Below are 18,105 nucleotides of genomic sequence, written 5' to 3'. Positions count from 1 at the left end.
CAGAAGTCTTTTATCTACTCCATTTGTGTGTGTAAGAAGACCAATTAGGCCAGCTCTGCACCTCATTAACCTAGCAGTGTGAGAGTCACACAAGAAGGGTCTATATATGCAATCTGTTTATACATGTTATAGTTACAGATGTTGCTTAAAAACTACAAACAACCCCAAGAGGGAAGGCCAGGCTCCATGTCTTCTTTCCCAGCTAGCAGGCAGCAGTCAGGTAACCCTTGTCTACCCAATGAATCCCAGTGTAATCTTAATTTCTTTGCAATACAGCTGAGGAGCTTCAGGAGGGCAGATGGCAGTTAGTGGCCTTATCCCTCTCCTGTTAGCCTCAGGCCAGCTGTTTAACGTTGTGGGTGGAGGTGTGGAAGTGAAGTTGTGTTTCCCACTCTCTAGGCCAAGGTCTCAGCAAGTAAGTTGTTACAGCAACAGCCTTCCTGGTCCATATCCCTTAGGTGTGCTCTGGCAGCACCTGTGGGGATGGAGGGATCCCCAGAGTGGGATTGCTAAAAGAGGCGCCTTCATGGTGTGAGATGTATTTCGGGAAATGGAAATGCAAATGGAAAATGAAGAAGAAGCCCACAAGTTAAGAGCACCAGCAGGGCCTGAAGAGTCAGGTGGAAACTGTTGCCAGGCATCCTGCCTCTGAGCTCTGATGGCAGTGGAAACCCTCCCCAGACATCCTGCCTCTGAGCTCTGATGGCTCCATCGCTTTTCCACACTAAGTCCCTGAGTCAGAAATGACTTGAACTTGGGTGTCCATCTTGACCCTGGGCTTGTATCCAGGCAAACTCCAAGTGTGGTTTTTTTCTCCCTGTGTGACTTTTTTTTAAGAAAACAACCTCAAGAAAACATTAAAAAGTGATTTTTTTTTTTTTTTTTTGTATTTTAAAATTTTTATTCCAGCCAGCATTTCCCCCCTTGTGACCTATTGTGGAAGTTGCTGTGTCCTTTTCTGGGTGTCTGGGCTCACTGACAACTTTTGAGAGTTTCCACATCTCTGTAAAGACACAAGTTTTGCAGAACCCCTTACAGTTTACAGCTTACCCCTTTCAGGAATATATTTCAGCTGATGTTAAATTAGGATCCATTCACGTGGAAGCAATGGCAGAGTCTTTCAGTTGTGATTTTCAGTGCAGGACCCTGAGAGTCAGAAGGAGATAAAGGTTTCCTCAAGGAGGAACTGGAGCAGGACACACACCGTCTGTCCTAATATGAGGTATATGAGAGTCTGGAGACTGCTGGGCCTGCCATCTAACACAGGTCATCTTGAAAGTGTTTTAAAGAGCAGCACCTCAGGCAAGGAGCTGGAGAAGAGAGAAGACAAGTGGCAGCCATGGCTTGCTGCTGGTCTTGAAGCTCCAGAGCTCAGCTTAAGGGTGGTGAGGAGAAGAATGTCTTCTCCACACCCTTTTCCTTCATTTACTTCTCTTACTTTAGAAACTTGGACTTAGCCTTTTGTGCTAAAGCACCACCATCTTTTCTCAATGTCAAACTGAGCAGCTTCTGACTACAGACATCTGGTGTGTGGCCCAGGCGGCAGAGGGGACCATTGCTGGTGACCTGGAGCTGGTGACCCAAGGGCTCGGAAGGGAGCAGCGTCCTCCAGCCTGAGTCCAGCCACAGGGACTAAAGAAGCAGAAGGTTGATGGCACATGTTGCCTACGTGTGTGGATGTGTTTGTGTATGTGTATTATATGTGTGCATATAACCCCCCCTGTTTTAAGCAGGCTGGAGTGCTAAGAGAGAGCTGTAGGCAGCAGCTGTAGTCACCAGCTCAGTGAAAGCCCCGGTCCAGCTTGGGAGACAGTGGGGAAAAACCCCAAATTGTCCAAGGGGACAGGAGCTGTGCACTTCAAACACGTGGAAGAATCGTATAACCCTGCAGCCAAGGGATTCCGGAGGAGATGTGGAGAAGACAGGCAGCCCAGCTGGCTGTGTGGGGAGATAAACATCACCCATGCAAGCTGCAGGGACAGAGGCTGCCTCCTGAGGAAGGGAGAAATGGTGGAAGGGACACAGGTGAACAGCAGAGCTGCTGGTTTTGGGATAGCATCTATGTCAGTGGGAAGTTACTCAGGGAGAAAAAATATAGTAGGTTGCTTTATTCTGAAAACCTGTGACATTCATGCTCTCTTTCCTTAAACCCATTTATTAACTTCCTGTAGGTATGAATTAGGAGCAGCTTTGTTCATTGGATGGGCTGGAGCTTCCCTCTGCATAATTGGTGGCAGTATATTCTGCTGCTCAATAGCTGAAAGCAGTCATTCTCCAAGGTAAACCACGCATTGTACTCCTTGAAAGAAATCAGGAGTGGTGCAGTTGTACCCACGATGTGTGTGCTGCTTGTTTGCTTTTCCAAAGCCACTTTTTGGTGGGGTTCAGGAAAGGATTGTGTGGATGAAAGAAAGTAAGTGGATTTAAGGATAATGCTCTGTCCATCATGGACGTAGCTAAGCAAAGCTACCGACTGGAACAAATACTTGGGATAGATAGACTTTGTAAATTTACTACAGCTGGAAACCCCCCACATTCACTCCTGTAAGAAAAGCGGTCAGGTCACTTCACAGATGTGGACAGAGTTTCTTTAATTCCCAGTTGACAGAATCACTTGAATCGTAGGGGTTGGAAGGGACCTCCAGAGATCATCGGGTCCAACCCCCCTGCCAAAGCAGGTTCCCTAGGACAGGTCTCACAGGGAGGCGTCCAGACGGGTCTTGAATATCTCCAGAGAAGGAGACTCCACAACCCCCTGGGCAGCCTGTGCCAGGGCTCTGTCACCCTCACTGGGAAAAAGTTCTTTTGCATGTTGGTGCAGAACTTCCTGTGCTCCAACTTGAAGCTGTTGCCCCTTAAAAGGTCAAGAGTAAGAGAGGGGTGAAGGCCAGTGGTGGGGGCCTCCAGCAGCAGCAGAGGGGTGGTAAGGAAGAGGGGAGGGAGGAGCTGCTCACCCAGGATCTGCCAGAGCCTGAGTGTTTAATGACTGGGCCCTCATTGACTTAGCTGGGAATGAGGGGTACACGTCGGTAAGAAAGTGACTTGCAAAGAGGGGTGTTGGGAGGGCGAAAGTCAAACTAGAACGAGACCACACAGGGAAGGAAGGTTGTGTTGTGTGTGTGTCCCTGCCCCCTCCCCTGAAATGTATAGGTAGGCTGCTATAGGTTCCTTCTCGTGCTGCAGTGCTGGGCTGCAGAGGGACGGGCTGTGAGCGGCTGCTTCTCTTTTCCTTTCCAGGAGGGGCTACGCCTATAACGGAGCCACATCTGTGATGTCTTCTCGCACAAAGGTCCACAACAGCGTCCCAGACAAAACCCCACCCAAGCACTTTGACAAGAACGCCTACGTTTAACTGGGGTCAGAAGATTCACAGCGGTTTAAAGATGAGTTTATATGGTTCCTTCAGAGTGATTCCCCCCCATCCTGTCCCGTCCTGTCCCCCCTCCCCAGCCCCACTGTAATTACCACGAAGACAATGACTTTTTAAAAACATTATTAACTTGCAGCTTTTTACGTACTGGTGTAAATTTTGTTACGGAATATTTTAAGATTGCTGTGGGTATTGTGAAGTTTGTACCTGGAAATCATGAGCTGACGTTGCTTTCCTTAAAAAAATAATAAAAATAAAACAAATAAACGAGGTGTTTACCAAGCTGGTGGGTCAGCTGCTTATGGGAATGGCATCACATGCGTCACGTATCGACAGCGGCACATCGTGCACGTAAACTACCTCCCCACAGGCACACTGGCTTTGCAGAGCCTGCCATCACTGCAGGCCCAGGGGAGGACAGTCAGGGAAGCAGCAGGCTCTGGCCTCCGTATCCCATGGCCAGGGCTGGGGGATTGAACATGCAACGTGGTTGATTCAGTGCCAGAGGAATAAGAGGGAGTGAGTGGGTGAAGGGAAAAGCAGCATGGGGCTGGAGGAGGCAGGAGTGAAGAAGTTAGGGGAGGGGAAGGGGAAGGGGAAGGGGAGGGGGAAGGGAAGGGCCCCAGGCACTACCAGCTCTGCTGATGACATTCCTGAAGGGCTGAGCAAATGAATATTGTCAGTTCTTTGCAGCACTTTTTAGTTAACCCTGAATTAGTTACAGCAGCTCAAAAATTCAGCTAGTACTGGGGGTTTTTATTTCCCCTGCCCTTAGAAAGGCAATGGCTCTCGAGGGGGTGTTTGTACAATGAGATCAGAGGTTATGACCAGCCGCAAAATGCTTTCTAGACTGAGACACGGAAATTAGACACACAGTTGTGTCTGTCTTGAGGTGAGAAGTGACAGACCCCTGAAGTTTCAATACATTGGTTATTTTGGGACAAAGCTGTACCTATCATCCTGGGCTGCATTGAAAGGAGTGTGGCCAGCAGATTGAGAGAGGTAATTCTGCCCCCTACTCTGCTATGATGAGACCCTACCTGGAGTACTGTGTCCAGCTCTACAGCCCTCAACACAAGGACATGGACCTGTTGGAGTGAGTCCAGAGGAGGGCCACAAAAATGATGAAAGAACTGCAGCACCCCTTCTGTGAAAATAGGCTGAGAGAGTCGAGTTTGTTCAGCCTGGAGAAAAGAAGGTTCCAGGGGAACCTTATAGCGGCCTTCCAATACCTGAAAGGTGCCTATAAGAAAGCTGGTGAAGAACTGTTCATGAGGGCAGGTGGCAATAGGACAAGGGGTAATGGTTTTAAACTCAAAAAGGGGAGATTTGGGTTGGATATTAGGAAAAGGTTCTTCAGTATGAGGGTGGTAGATCACTGGAACAGGTTGCCCAGAGACATAGTGGAGGCCCCATCCTTGGAGACATTCAAGCAACCTGATCTAGTGAAGATGTCCCTGCTTACTGTAGGGGGGTTGGACTAGATGACCTCCAAAGGTCCCTTCCAACCTAACCCATTCTAGGATTCTATATAAAACAAGAAAAGAACAGCCCTGTCAGGCCAGCAGGGCCTGGCAGTAAAGGTTTGGCACCCGATGCCATTGAAAATGCAACAGGACTACAAAGCCATTCCAAGTGCCTTTTGTTTTTCTGCATTTCATCTCAGTCAAAACAACGTTGTGGCTTTTGTCAGAAGGAAGCCCATAAGGGCCGAGGTCTGACAGGACTTGCGCAAGGGCAGGTCGGTACTTTCCTCACCTCAGCCTGGCGTTTCAGGGTTTTTTCCAATTTTTGTGCTTTGATCTTCACACTCAGCTGTAATTAAAAAACCCCTAAAAAGTAACAACTTTTCTAAATTTTTCCAAAAAATGCTAACTTCTCCCCCCAAAAAGGGTAACTTCCCAAAAAAGGAGGCATTTGGTAACACCTGGGCTTTATAGCTGAGGCCATTTTTTTTTATTTCGTGTTTATTTGAAACAATGTTAGAAACTCCACCTTTTAATAGATGGACACATCTATTAAACAGGCTTTCTTGCACGACCAGTTTCAACTTCAGTGCATGTGAACAGCCTTGTTTCAACTGCGGGCCTGAAAGACATGGGAGATTTGTAAAAAGAGTGTTCTCCTCCTTACCACATGACTGATAGGAGAAATGAGTAGGAAACACTTGACAACCCCAGCAGAGCCCAACGGCGGCGCCTCCCGTCAGCAGCGCGGCGGTTATATGTCTGAAGAGTCACTCCAGTCTGTTACTGTGACTAAGCTGCTCTTTAAGGTGCTCGTGTTATCAGCTTCGTGGAGGCCTGTTAAAATAACAAAAGAAAATGTAAAAATTAACAGTTACTAATAACGTTTTGGGGGTTATTGGTGTTTATCTATGAGATAAAATGACATGCTATGTAAGCAAACACCTGAGGACTTCAGGAAGTCCAGAATTTGAACCGGTGAGGAAATTACAAGTGTTGATAATACGAAGGCCGTTTCTGTCACAGAACACAATGCACAGGACAAGCAGTGTCAACATTACTTTCCCTTTAAAAACAACCTGAAGTATCTTTACGTAACTGACACCGCTTTAACCTTTAACTATTTTGAAATGTTGGGAGCTCGAAACTACTATGCCAGTTCTACGTAAGAGTGAGGCTATTCCTTTACCTGTAGCTCAAATATTTATCTCAGCCTGGTGGGTTACTTGGGTATCTTGAACAAGCCTGGAACCTTATTAGTATTCTCAAGACAAAGAAAGGAAGTTTCCCTCCTCAGGTAAATTTGGGAAGAGATTTAAACCCAAGAAATCCTGGGTGATTAATTTTTGAGATGAGGATGAAGCCTGATGGCACTGTGGTTTTTAAAATCTCACATTCAAGCTTCCTGGGATCCCAACGGTATAGCATGTCTTGTTTACATGTAAGTATTTATCATAAATACAATCCAGGACGTTTGTATGACAAACCCAAGCACACAGGTGGGTTTTCTTTAACTTGCTCTTTCCTTACAAAGCACCACGTACCGAATTATAATGAGTAATACATGATACTACTTAAGTTCCCCTCCAGGTGAGTCAGTCACTTAAGGTTTGTAGCGTAGGAGTATGGATACGTTACCCTCGTCCTTTGGTACACCCTTCTTGGGAAGACCCCAGGCATGTACCACAGACGCAGCATTTGACTCGTTTTTCTGAGTCTTCAACGCCTTCTGACCTTTATCAACCTTATTCAATAAAAAGTCGTCTTCTACTGATGATATATCCCAATCATCTTCTTCAACTTCTGCAAACTAACAGGGAGAAGAAAAAAAAACCCACACAGTTTTTCCTCTGTCCATTCAAGTTGGGTTGAGAATCTTCCTTAAACTCAACAATGAGAAACTGCTTGAGACAAAAGCACGGGCACGCAGCCTGTAGGACATCTATCACCATAGTTTTAAGACCCACGTAATCCAGTTACCTGAAGTATATTGATTCACTACTATGGTTCCAAAGCTAAAAGTGTGTTGCTTTGGGGTTTTTTTAATCAGGAACTGCAAAAGCTGCTTTCAGTCTAACTTAAAGAAAGGGTTGTCTTTTCTAGGACATTAGCTACTCCACTGAGACGGATTGGAATGTATATTACCTATGTGAAAACAAAAGATATGACATGCTACACTGCAAGCCAGCAGTTTAGTTTGCTACAGAAACATTCCAGAACAAAAAATTGAACATTGCAATAAAGTTCTTTTGAATTGAAAACTAGTTTGCTTCAAGAGAAAATTAAATAATGGAAGTTGAGAACAATCTCAAAGTTAAAATACGGATTCCTCTTAAGACTCACTGCTAGCACGTACAAGTATATTTTTAATTAAGTGGTGGATCTGCATAATGAGCTCCCAAAATGAGAGTCTAAGTCAAACAGATGAACAACCTGAAGGCAGCAAGTCTGTGGCCTTTCTTATCTCATCTGCCTGACAGTGAAGTATCTTTTGAAAGAAGAGCCACAGCATTTCCCCGCCTGTCACTCAGCTGCGGTTCGGTGGGATCGAGCCATTACCAGAGAGCTTGACTGTGGATAGCGAAGGAGGGTTTGATAGAATCATAGAATGGTCTGGGTTGGAAGGGACCCCAAGGATCACAGAGTTCCAATCCCCCTGCCACAGGCAGGGCCACCAACCTCCAGGCCTGGATCTACACAAGGTTGCCCAGGGCCCCATCCAACCTGGCCTTGAACACCTCCAGGGACGGGGCCTCCACCACCTCTCTGGGCAGCCTGTTTCAGCACCTCACCACCTTCTCTGTAAAGAACTTCCCCCTAATATGTAATTTAAATCTTCCCTCTTTTAGCTTTAATCCATTCCCCCTTGTCCTGGTTTCAGGCAAAGCTAAGGCCTTACTCCACAGGAGTCTCTAGATATCCCAGTGAGACACAAACCCTCCTCTGTCGCCCAGGAGGAAGAGCCACGTGCTGTTAGAAAGCAATGTGAGGTATGCACAGGCTAGAGAAAAGGGGACGCGAGCGTGTCACGGCGTCTGGAAAGACGGGGAGAGACCGCAGCGCTGCTCCGCCCTGCAGCATCATTCAACACTCACCCTGCACACTGGTTTTCAGCAGCTGACAGGTCTGCTCCATGAGCTGTGTTATTAACATACCAGGGTTCAACATTGTGCTTGGTGCAAGTTATCTGCCTTTGGAGGGCGGGGTAGGGGGAAGCCAGAGTCACATCGAGAAAGGCTGGAGGAAGACTTTCCTCAAACAGCCACTAAGTCCCAACTGACTTTTAAAGGACAAAATAGAGAGAAAACCGTCAACTTCAAACAGAATTTGGCTTTGACCATGTAAATGCACGGCAACAACCAAACCTGCTCAAAGAGTTACTCCAAAGAAGTACTGTCATCCATGCAGTGCCTGGTAAGGGGAGCTCGGGTAGTACAGCTTCAGGGAAGCACAACATTCATTTTCTCTAAAATCTTCCTGAATTATCTACTGTAAAGCATGACACCTTTACAAAACATAGGACATCGGGATGCCTTACAAAGGTTTTATGGTACTGTAGATTTTGAGAAGGAGCATTAGCAACTGTAAGTAGTTAAATTATTAGTACTTAAGCTAATACCAAATTTTGGATTTTAAGAGAAGCCCTCATTCCAATGGCATTGGAATTCCAATGTGTTTATGTCTTTGGGCACCTTTGAAACTCCCACCTCAAATTTAAAGGATTAACTCAAACAATAAGCCTACTTTTAAACATGAAGATATGCATGTCCATACATAATTAGCAAAGAATACAAGATCATAGGATCACAGAATCATAGGGGTTGGAAGGGACCTCGAGAGATCATTGGGTCCAACCCCCCTGCCAAAGCAGCTCCCCAGGACAGGTCACACAGGGAGGTGTCCTGACGGGTCTTGAATATCTCCAGAGAAGGAGACTCCACAACCCCCCTGGGCATCCTGTGCCAGGGCTCTGTCACCCTCACTGTGAAAAAGTTCTTCCACATATTAGTGCAGAACTTCCTGTGCTCCAACTTGCAGCCATTGCCCCTTGTCCTGTCCCCACAGACCACTGAAAAGAGGCTGGACATTTCCCCCTGTGTCCCAGGATGGTGCGTTGTGCTGTAGCGATTCCAGAGAGAGAGTAGCAACGTCTGCCCTGGGTTTATAAACTCACTTCAAACTCATCATGTCCACACAGCAACGCGTCACTGTGCCAATACACAGACACAATGTCTACTAAAACCACAATGAATAGCACTATCTGCTGTTGAGTTCTGATGTGGAGTAACTTTTGATCTTTAAAAAAAAATAAAAATGTTCAGGGAAAGAGAAATTTGCTTCAAAGTGGCTTATGAATTATAAAACTTTAAACTGAGGAGAAGACTAGGACCTCAGGAGCTTGAGGGATAAAGCCTAAGCTGTCTTAGAAGCCCGACTGTGAACACATGGCATACTCAAGGGACAGACATCAGTGATAGATCTGATGTAGTCTGAAAACAGTGTATGATTGCAAATAGATGCAGCAGAACAAAGATCATATTCAGAAATGGAATTGGTCTCCTCAGTAAGGTGTATTTAGAAGTTCCATATCAGATAAAGCTCAAGAAATAAAAAGATTCTCAAGTATCAGCTAAGCAAATTAATCTTTTCCTCCATCAAAACCTACTAGGAGGGTGCTCTCTGTGCTGCTCAAGTAGGAGATAAAAATGAGACCAATTGGGCCCAAGGTTTGTGCTCCCTGTAATGATCCAGTCATGGTGTAAGCTAACAAGCAGTGTGGATGGAAGGGCCCCTTGCCACGGCTCACTCACTAGCACTTTTCTATATAGCAGTGCAGATGGACCTGAAAAACTACTTGTTGTAATTCTGTAACTGTATTTGAGAATTAAACTCTTCATCAAGATGGTTTCAGCATGAAAAAAAAAGGAAAGTGGTACCTTCGGTTCTTGCACCTCTTCTTTCTTAATAAAGGCCTGTGCAACGTTAACCCCTCCAGCTGGTTTGTTCTTGTTTCCATGGGTAGAAACACTCTTTCCAACTTGTTCAGTCAGCTTTTGAATAACTGTTCCTAAAGTTCATAAACAAATCATATTGACAGTTTCCATTCACAAGAAATCTTCCACAAAGTAGAAGTAAGTAAAGGGTTGAAAAGCAAATGTTTAGACAGAAGTCTCTGAGGCAAAGATTGTCTCTGTTTCTGCACTTAACATATGAAATAGCATGATACATATCTAATTTGAACTGACATTTCAAAGGATGATAATGTAAACATCAGCAAAAGCATAAAATGCACATTAATATACACAGGCTCAAGACTAGGTAGTCAGGAGTATTCTCAGGAAATGCAAAATCAGGCAGGGCCGTTACAACGTGCACATAACAGAAGTAGTGAAAGCACCTTTAGAAGTCTTTGCAGATGTTCCAGTTCTTTCTATTTCCCTTTGCTCCAACCCATCCATATTGCTTTTGCCAGAGGCCTTCAGAAAAGCACTGACTTTGCTGCCTGAGGGTTTTGACTGCTTCTGCAGTAGTTCTGGTGACATGTAATACTGCTTAATATCGTCCTCATCTACCTCTTCCTCTGAGCTGAATGGTGGAGTTCTAAGGAAAACACATACAACCTGAGAACTTGCCACTTTCAATGATAAACACCACACTGATACACATACACACACACACACATATTTAAGCTTCCTTGTACTTTCCTTTCCACTAACACATGCATTTTTCTTATGTGGAAAATTCAGCAGCTCTCAAAAATTCTAATTATCCATAAAGCTATGTAAAAGAAATCATGCTGCCAAGTGAACTTTGCAAGTTGTCACAAAATGATCTCTTACAAAGACATGATTACATCCCTCTTTGCGACTGTCTTTCAAAACAACAGACCAATAAATATATAATAAGTCTTGCCAGGTAAACAAAGGCTTTCATGGACCAGCAAGGAGAGAAAAATTCAGGGTCTAGGAATCTGCACCACAGAAAGTCTGTTCTGATATTCTGTTAGATGAAAATAATTCAGGAATTTTTAGGTGCAGGAAATCACAAGTAATGTGCCTGATGTGAGTGGAATCTGGAATATTGTGCTTAATTTTGGTCAGAAAATATCAATAAACTGAAAGAATTCACCAAAGTCTTTAAATGGTTTTAGCTGGCTCAGAAAAAATATCTGAGAACAAAACTAAAGGACATGATACTACAGATTTTATTGAATGTCCCTCTCCCTTTCACAATAAATACTCTATCTGCTGAAAGGAGAAGATGCTGTCTTTGAGAGATTAAATCAGCAGTCTCAAAATGAATAATGCTTTTAAACAAAATATGAAACATGCCTTGTTTATACTTTCAGCTTCTGTGTGGCAAGCATGTGAATATTCAGTCACCAAAAATGTTTCTGTCAAAAATAAAAGGGAACAAAACCTACGTGATACTAGATGTCTTTCTGGAAGCTCCATTTCCAAAAAGCTTCCTGGATCTAAAAATAACAAGACAAGTTATTTCAAGATTGACAGTCAATGAAACTGATTTAGAAATAACGTGAATTCTTTGCTCAGTTCTTACAACATAAGCAGGAAATGTTCACATCAGTCACACAACCCCAGGTCTGTAGGATCGCCACCTGAGGTAGGAGTATTAGGAGAAGAGTGTCTCTTACTTTGGCGTCGATGTGTTCTCAGCCATGGCTGTTCTTGGCTCAGCGGGGCGGACAGCTGTTGAAGACCTCTTCACTGGTTTTCGTGGGGTGGCAGATGAGGAAATCCCCAGATGACTGAACTTGACTTTATCTACAAGAGAAATTATCTATCTGATTACTAGAAACAAAGTTGGCTTAACCATTCTATTTAATTTCTAAGATGAAAGGTGTCTCTCTGCTGCAGATTACAGCTTTACAAAACAGAAGAAGTAGTTTTTTTCCTCAAAGCAGGTCAGAGTTACCATGTACCTCACCGATCCAGGAGCTAAGACTTCTGCAGTTAAACACAACGTCAAGAACTCTTCAAAGGAACCAGCTTAGTTGTGGCCATAAGTATATAGAATATTTAGATGAAAAGTTACGAAAGCAGCTGTACAGAAATGTTGCTAAACAAAACCTTAAACATCAGGTATAAAATAGAAGAGAAGGAATGAAACAAAACCATTTTAACCTTCTGAAGGAAGTTGAGGACAGGAAACAGGTCTATTACAAGAGGATGATTTCTCTTCCACCCTAAAGCTAACTTGGCGTTCCAAATGCTCTCGAATTCGCTGGATGCCAGGCTCTTGCTTCTGCTTGCACTCTCTGGCAGATTCAATGGCACGCAAGATTTTAGTTAAGCGATCATTTGGGATACCACGAACACCCTAAGGAAACAAATGGTACTGTAAACACAAGGGGTATTATTTCTGGGGTTTCTGTCTTACATTCTATATACACTTTTAAACTTCAAATATCACAGAGCTTGTAGAAAAATCACAAAACCTGGCAGCACTGCTCACCGGTGTAGCCATATCCTCCACAGTTGTAATTTGATGGACATCCTCTCAGGTTGATTAATTACACTCATTTATAACATGTGGAAATTGAGCTTTGGATTTTATAGGTTGAGGGTTGTAGTACAGGAGTGAAAGAGAATAGCAAAAGAAATGGGACAAAGATTACCCTTCTTTTAAAAAACTCAAAATAATCTTACTGCTTTAATTCCCAAGGATTCCAGCTTCTCCTCCAGGGCTTGCTCCAAAACAACTCGTAATTCTTTGGTTAAAGAAGGATCAGTCTTCAAAGCATTTATTAAATAGTGGTTACTTCTACCTGTTTTATGATCACTTTTCTCAATTTCTAAAATAGGAATGGAAAAAATTCATTTAAGAGACATTTGCAAATTCTCCAGCATATAAGACAATTAAAAGCTGCAGGGAAGCATGCATTTTCTTAGTAACACAGTAGACATGTATGTGCACTTCGTGCCTGCATGGAGTTGTATTCTTTTTAAAATCCTGGACTAGCTTACAAAAGTCAGCTCACTTGGAATCTACCTCAGCAACCCACACTCACCTTCACAAGTATCTTTTATTTTTCTTCTCACAGAATCACTGTAAGGATATATGCCTGAATGTTTAGCAGCAAAAAAAATATGAAATCTTTCCTTTTAGAACTGTACCTGGAAACTTCTGATAAAGAAAGACTGCTAAGATCTCGAAAAGTACTATTTCAAATTAAAACTGAACTCTAGAAGGAATTCAAACAGGAATATGACAGACTTGTTCTCAAGAAGAGCTTCAAAAAACGTGTTGTTCTCTGATGAAGTGCTATGAAAACCTACTGAAATCAAGTCTTTGGAAAGTCCTAACACTTTCCAAAGTCTTAGTAAAGACAAAGCCTTAGTCAGAGGCAGACCATTCCACAGAAGATGCCTGACTGGTAACACTGCAACTCCTCAGAACTCTTTCAAGGACAAAGTTCAGTGTTGTGTTTTATTCTGTGCAGGTCTATGACATCACACATACTTAGAAGCAGACAAAGAAGTTTCTCTTTCCCTTGCTTTAAGTGTCAGTAATGACAGGAACTCTTATGCAAGAAATAAAGAATCATCTAGAGAGATTCTTCCACCTAACTGAAAGACTGACATTTAAGTTACACCAAAGTATTACAGGGTCACACAGGGGACCAAAGAAGCAAAACATACTCATCTGGAACCTGCCTATAACATGCCTCTGGCAAGACAAAGTTTAACTGGGTGCCACTTACACCAAGTGAACCGATAATCAGTGGGACCACGGTAGGTGCTTCTGCCTGGCCACAGGCCAGCAAAGCATCTGCAGAGGGGTATGCAACATCCCAGGAAAGCATCTTTAAACCAGACTCCCACCACCATCCCCTGAAAGAAAAGGTAAATCTCGGGCAGGAGTTTGCCTCTTTACAGGGTGTGTTTCAGGGAGGCAGAGTTATTTGCCAGCCCTCAGACAAGATCATAAATGAAAGAATAATTAATTCCATATTGTGACTTTCAAATGTTCTCTTTCAAGACAAACCTGCTTAAATGATTGCTTAAAAAGCACTTCTGTTTAAAGTTTTCTTCAAGGGAAAGATAAGCACCCTGGAGTACCCAAAAAAGCCTCAAGATACAGAAATGATATTTAGGTTGTTTTGAGAAAGTGTCTTCCGATGGATCTGGGAAAGAACCATCGCTAATGAAAACCAAAAAAGCATCCAGCTATCATGCTAAGAGATCTGTGCTGAAGAGGACAGAATCTGGTTGAAATCTTAACTGGCTTTGGTAACTGTGGACAACTCAGTCCCTGACAGAAGCAGGATTGAAAATTATTTGGCTGGAGAGCTGAGTCCTGGCTCCAGGCTTTGAGCAACGTGCTTTAGTGGAGGGTGTCCCTGGTCGAGGTAGGGAGGTTGGAACTAGGTGGTCTCTGAGGTCCCTTCCAACCCAGAGCACTCTGTGAGTCTAGTAAGAAGCGGAAACACAGGGATATCAGACTATCCCCAGTCAGGAAAAGGTACATTATATACTATGAAATCTTCCCACAAAGCCAGACATGAGACATCTTCAAGAGGAAGGCTCCAAGAAGCCTTCTGAAAATCCTGTCCCTTTCAGATGTTAATCCTTACAATGAAACAGTTCCATCCAAAATAATTTAAAAATTCCCAATTACTGCATATTAATATGGGTAACAAGACTATCTAGCATTATCATAATTAATGACAATACTAATTCTTGCTAATTATCTCAAGCCAAATACTCTTTGTTGGAGCAAACTATTTAAGGAACTGTTTCCTTTTTAATTTCCTTTTTTTTTTTTGAATAAAACACTAAGTACTACATTTGACAACTTCAGAGACAAGGGACCTTAAATCTGGTCCACTCTCTCAGCTCCTACATAATGCTATGAAATACTCTCCCAAGTCAAGAATTTTCACACTCTCCCTTACAAACAGTTGTCACTGAAAACAAAAAAATCTTGGTCTATCTTTTCAGACTGCATTCTTTCTTTCTCTCTTTTGTACTGCAGGCTATGCCTTTAGGCACAGCAGAAGAATCAAAGACAATCCATCAAGGGAGAAGGTGGCAAGCAAGAGAAATAGCAGAAAGAACGGCAAAAATGTGAGCAGTCTTTATTTGAGATTGTTCAGAGTCCCTGGATTTTCCCTGGGGGAACCACTCACACGCAGATATATTCAAGGGACAATTTGCTTTTTGGAACAGCATCATCCTTCCAAAATTTAAACTCATCATCTTGAAGGTTCAAGATTGATTTTGATGTCTGCACACAGTAGATTAGATGAAACACCAAAGAGCTGAATAGCATACTGAAGTGCTCTTAGCCTTCTTCAGGAGGAGGATGGTGTACAGGATGAACCCATGCTTTCTCTTCAGTCTCTGTGAACGTGGCCTGCTCCAAGCTTTCCTCAGATGAAGCCCAGGAACAGCACCCGACACTGGGCTACCTAATGTCATTCGGAATTGCACAACCCTGGCTGGAGCTGTGGCTGCCTGGAAGTAGGTGTAACTCAGAGCACTTGCAAAAGTATCTTTGGTGCATCTACGAAAGCAGGCAGTTTCAACCTCCACCACCAACTTCCTGCTTCTACCTGAACTCTTTATCCTCTCACCCAGAGTTTGAGAAAGCGGCGAGCACACGCTGCAACAGCATCAGCACCAAAAGCTTCCTAGTAAAGGGGCATTCCCTCAGGCATATGGAATATGTCTCTTGAGGAGTTAGCCAGCTTTCCATAAAAACACTGAATGTGGATAAGGAAATGGTAATATTTATGGCAAACAGGAGACTGACACAAACAAGGGATGTCTGCACCCCAACCATGTAAGCAAACTCAACCACAATGAAAAAATACTGCTGGGATCAAATCACACTGACATTTTTATTTTCAGAAAAACACATGCCACTAGATTTGCAGCTGAATCAACCATTACCTTTTTCCTCTTCTGAAAGCTCCTCTATGGGCTCCAGCATATGCACCAAGGGTGCCTGCTCTAATAACGAGGAAGAACGGGAACACACCAGACAAACAGGGCAGAAGGTGGTCAAGGTCCAGAGTGGCAAAGTCAGGCAAAAAAAACACACTGATGTCAATTTTCCTGATTGCTCACAACCTGCTTAACAATCCCAAACCCAATGCAACCAGTACATGTTTTTTAGAGGAGACCCTAATACAATAGTCACTTCAGGAAAAATTTACTTGCCTGAACATGGGTTTCTAGTGTCATCTATCAGTTTTAAGCCATCAGCACAGGGCTGGCTGATACATCAGTTAGTGCCTAGTTGCTAAATCACAACATACAACTACAGAAAAGCCTTCTGGAACGGCACCCAGAGGTCAGGTAAGATGTTTTTAGGCACTTAAAATGACAACAATACCTAGGATTAAGTAAATTAGCATTAATTTATCATAAAAAGCATTATAATTTTAAAAAATATTGTAAAATATGTTCATGTGTGATTTGATATGAAGAGTTTACAAGAGGCAAGTAAAATGGACACAGAAATCCTCAAAAATATATGGAAAAATGTTAATGCATCATTTTGAAGAATTATTAAGCACAGAGGCCACATGTGCAATTTTATATATAAAATTTCCAATAAAATAAGTTTTAAGTGTCTGAAATCACTCCAACATGGTGAGATTCAGTATTACCTCGTGCTTGAAAGAAATCTTGAAATGTCCTTTGCTGCAAACAACTTCCTAAATCATTATCATTCTGTAGGATCATCAGGTACAATTTGTTTTATATAAATAAATGAAGCCAGGGTATAGCTTATTTACAACTTTACAGACTTCAGATATGAAAGATGCATCAAAATGCTTGTATGTAGACTAAGACAAATTAAGGAGCTTAAAATGTTAAAAATGTTAAAAATGTTCCATAAATAAACTTATTTCAATGAAAGTGGAATTTTAGCTTATTCTACATTTATGGGAAAAATTGAGAAGCATGCAAACTATACTTTCAGAACTCAACTACTGGCAGTGTAGGAGAAACCAATTTATTGGCCCATATTTTAGGCCAACATCCATTTGCCACAGCCTTCACAAGGAACCTCTGGCACTTTGTTACATTGTATGGGTGGAAGGGGAGGAAGTGACCAAGATGCCTGCTCTTCAGCACTCTTGTACAATCAGGTACAAGCAGGGATGCACTAGGACAGGTTATCACCAGGAAATGACACTTTCACACCTCTGGTATCCCCCATGTGAAGGGGGCTAAAACTGGTGTAAATGCTGCTCTCTCCGTGCTTTCCAGACTTGCAGTTCTCTTCAGCCTCTCACCTGCTTTTCCAAGGAGGTTGCAATACTGAAGATTTGCTCCCATGTCATTTGGGCTAAATAAGAAGTTCTAAATAAAAAAGCTTCTTAGGCCATCACAAGAGGCTAAAAAGATGGAAACTTCAATGTATCTTACAGAAACACTTAGAAGCAAAACTCAGAGACTGACTGACAAATGGGCTTCTGGTCTTTCAGTCTCTAAGGCTGTGAAATTTAACAGTGGTCAGCGCATTCCCAGGCACTGGAACATGATCCTCCACACTACTGCTCCTTGCATGCTGCTGCTTCTCTGCACCAACTAACATTCTCCAAAACAAAGTTCAGGCATGGTTTGGGATCACTCCCAAAAGCCTGCAGTGAGCCTGTTTTGGAGGATAGAACCTGATGCACAGTTTTGGGGGAGAAGGGGATTCAATTTAACTGCACAGGCATTGGCAGCCTCCGAGTTATTTGGCTGGACCTACTAGACAGTAAGGTAGTTGTTGTTTAATTGGATTTAACCTGTACTTGTTTTACCTGTGCTTTACTCAAATGCAATCTGCTTAAAGGAGCTGATTCATCTCTGCACAAGCCCTTGTCAGGTAACTTTACAGAAAAAGCCTAGTCCCCAGACTCCACTGATCTGGCATAAAGGTATGTGCTTCTCTTCCTCAGTGGAAACAGAGGAAACTACAAATCAGAGAAAGAGTAGTTGCAAGAGCAAAACCAAAATATATTGCTGTTACATCGAATATTGCTGTTCAGTGCATGAAGCTGCAACAGGGGAGGCTTAGGCTGGATGTTAGGAAGAGGTTCTTTACTGACAGGGTGGTCGGGCACTGGAACAGGATCCCCAGGGAAGGGGTCACAGCACTGAGCTTGGCTGAGTTCAGGAAGCGTCTGGACGATGCCCTCAGTCCCATGCTCTGACCTGGCTGGCCCTGTGTGGAGCCAGGAGCTGGACTCAGTGGTCCTTATGGGTCCCTTCCAATTCCAGAGATCCTATGACAACTGAGGAA

The 18,105-nt window shown here is 43.2% G+C and overlaps 2 protein-coding genes across 4 annotated transcripts in view; one reads left to right on the top strand and one right to left on the bottom strand.

The window, feature by feature from the left end:
* CLDN10 (claudin 10) overlaps positions 1-3,352 on the top strand; it is a gene marked incomplete at both ends in the record, with an annotated part of 80,520 nt that extends 77,168 nt beyond the window's left edge. For all 3 annotated transcript variants that reach the window (XM_084275784.1, XM_084275783.1, XM_084275782.1), the window contains 2 exons: positions 2,172-2,279; positions 3,238-3,352. In XM_084275784.1, coding sequence (XP_084131910.1) covers positions 2,172-2,279; positions 3,238-3,352 — 223 coding nt within the window. The remainder of the gene's footprint in view (positions 1-2,171; positions 2,280-3,237) is intronic.
* A 1,852-nt stretch (positions 3,353-5,204) lies between these two features.
* Positions 5,205-18,105, bottom strand: part of DZIP1 (DAZ interacting zinc finger protein 1) — a gene marked incomplete at its 5' end in the record, with an annotated part of 32,775 nt that continues 19,874 nt past the window's right edge. The window contains 9 exons of the mRNA XM_084280170.1: positions 5,205-5,673; positions 6,475-6,646; positions 9,774-9,904; positions 10,235-10,437; positions 11,261-11,311; positions 11,492-11,621; positions 11,982-12,177; positions 12,507-12,652; positions 15,756-15,815. Of these exons, the coding sequence (XP_084136296.1) occupies positions 5,591-5,673; positions 6,475-6,646; positions 9,774-9,904; positions 10,235-10,437; positions 11,261-11,311; positions 11,492-11,621; positions 11,982-12,177; positions 12,507-12,652; positions 15,756-15,815 (1,172 nt within the window). The 3' untranslated portion in view covers positions 5,205-5,590. The remainder of the gene's footprint in view (positions 5,674-6,474; positions 6,647-9,773; positions 9,905-10,234; positions 10,438-11,260; positions 11,312-11,491; positions 11,622-11,981; positions 12,178-12,506; positions 12,653-15,755; positions 15,816-18,105) is intronic.

Source organism: Gallinula chloropus (genome assembly GCF_964237585.1).
Source record: "Gallinula chloropus genome assembly, chromosome: 1".
Taxonomy (NCBI): domain Eukaryota; kingdom Metazoa; phylum Chordata; class Aves; order Gruiformes; family Rallidae; genus Gallinula; species Gallinula chloropus.
This window is presented reverse-complemented; position numbering and strand designations above follow the sequence as displayed.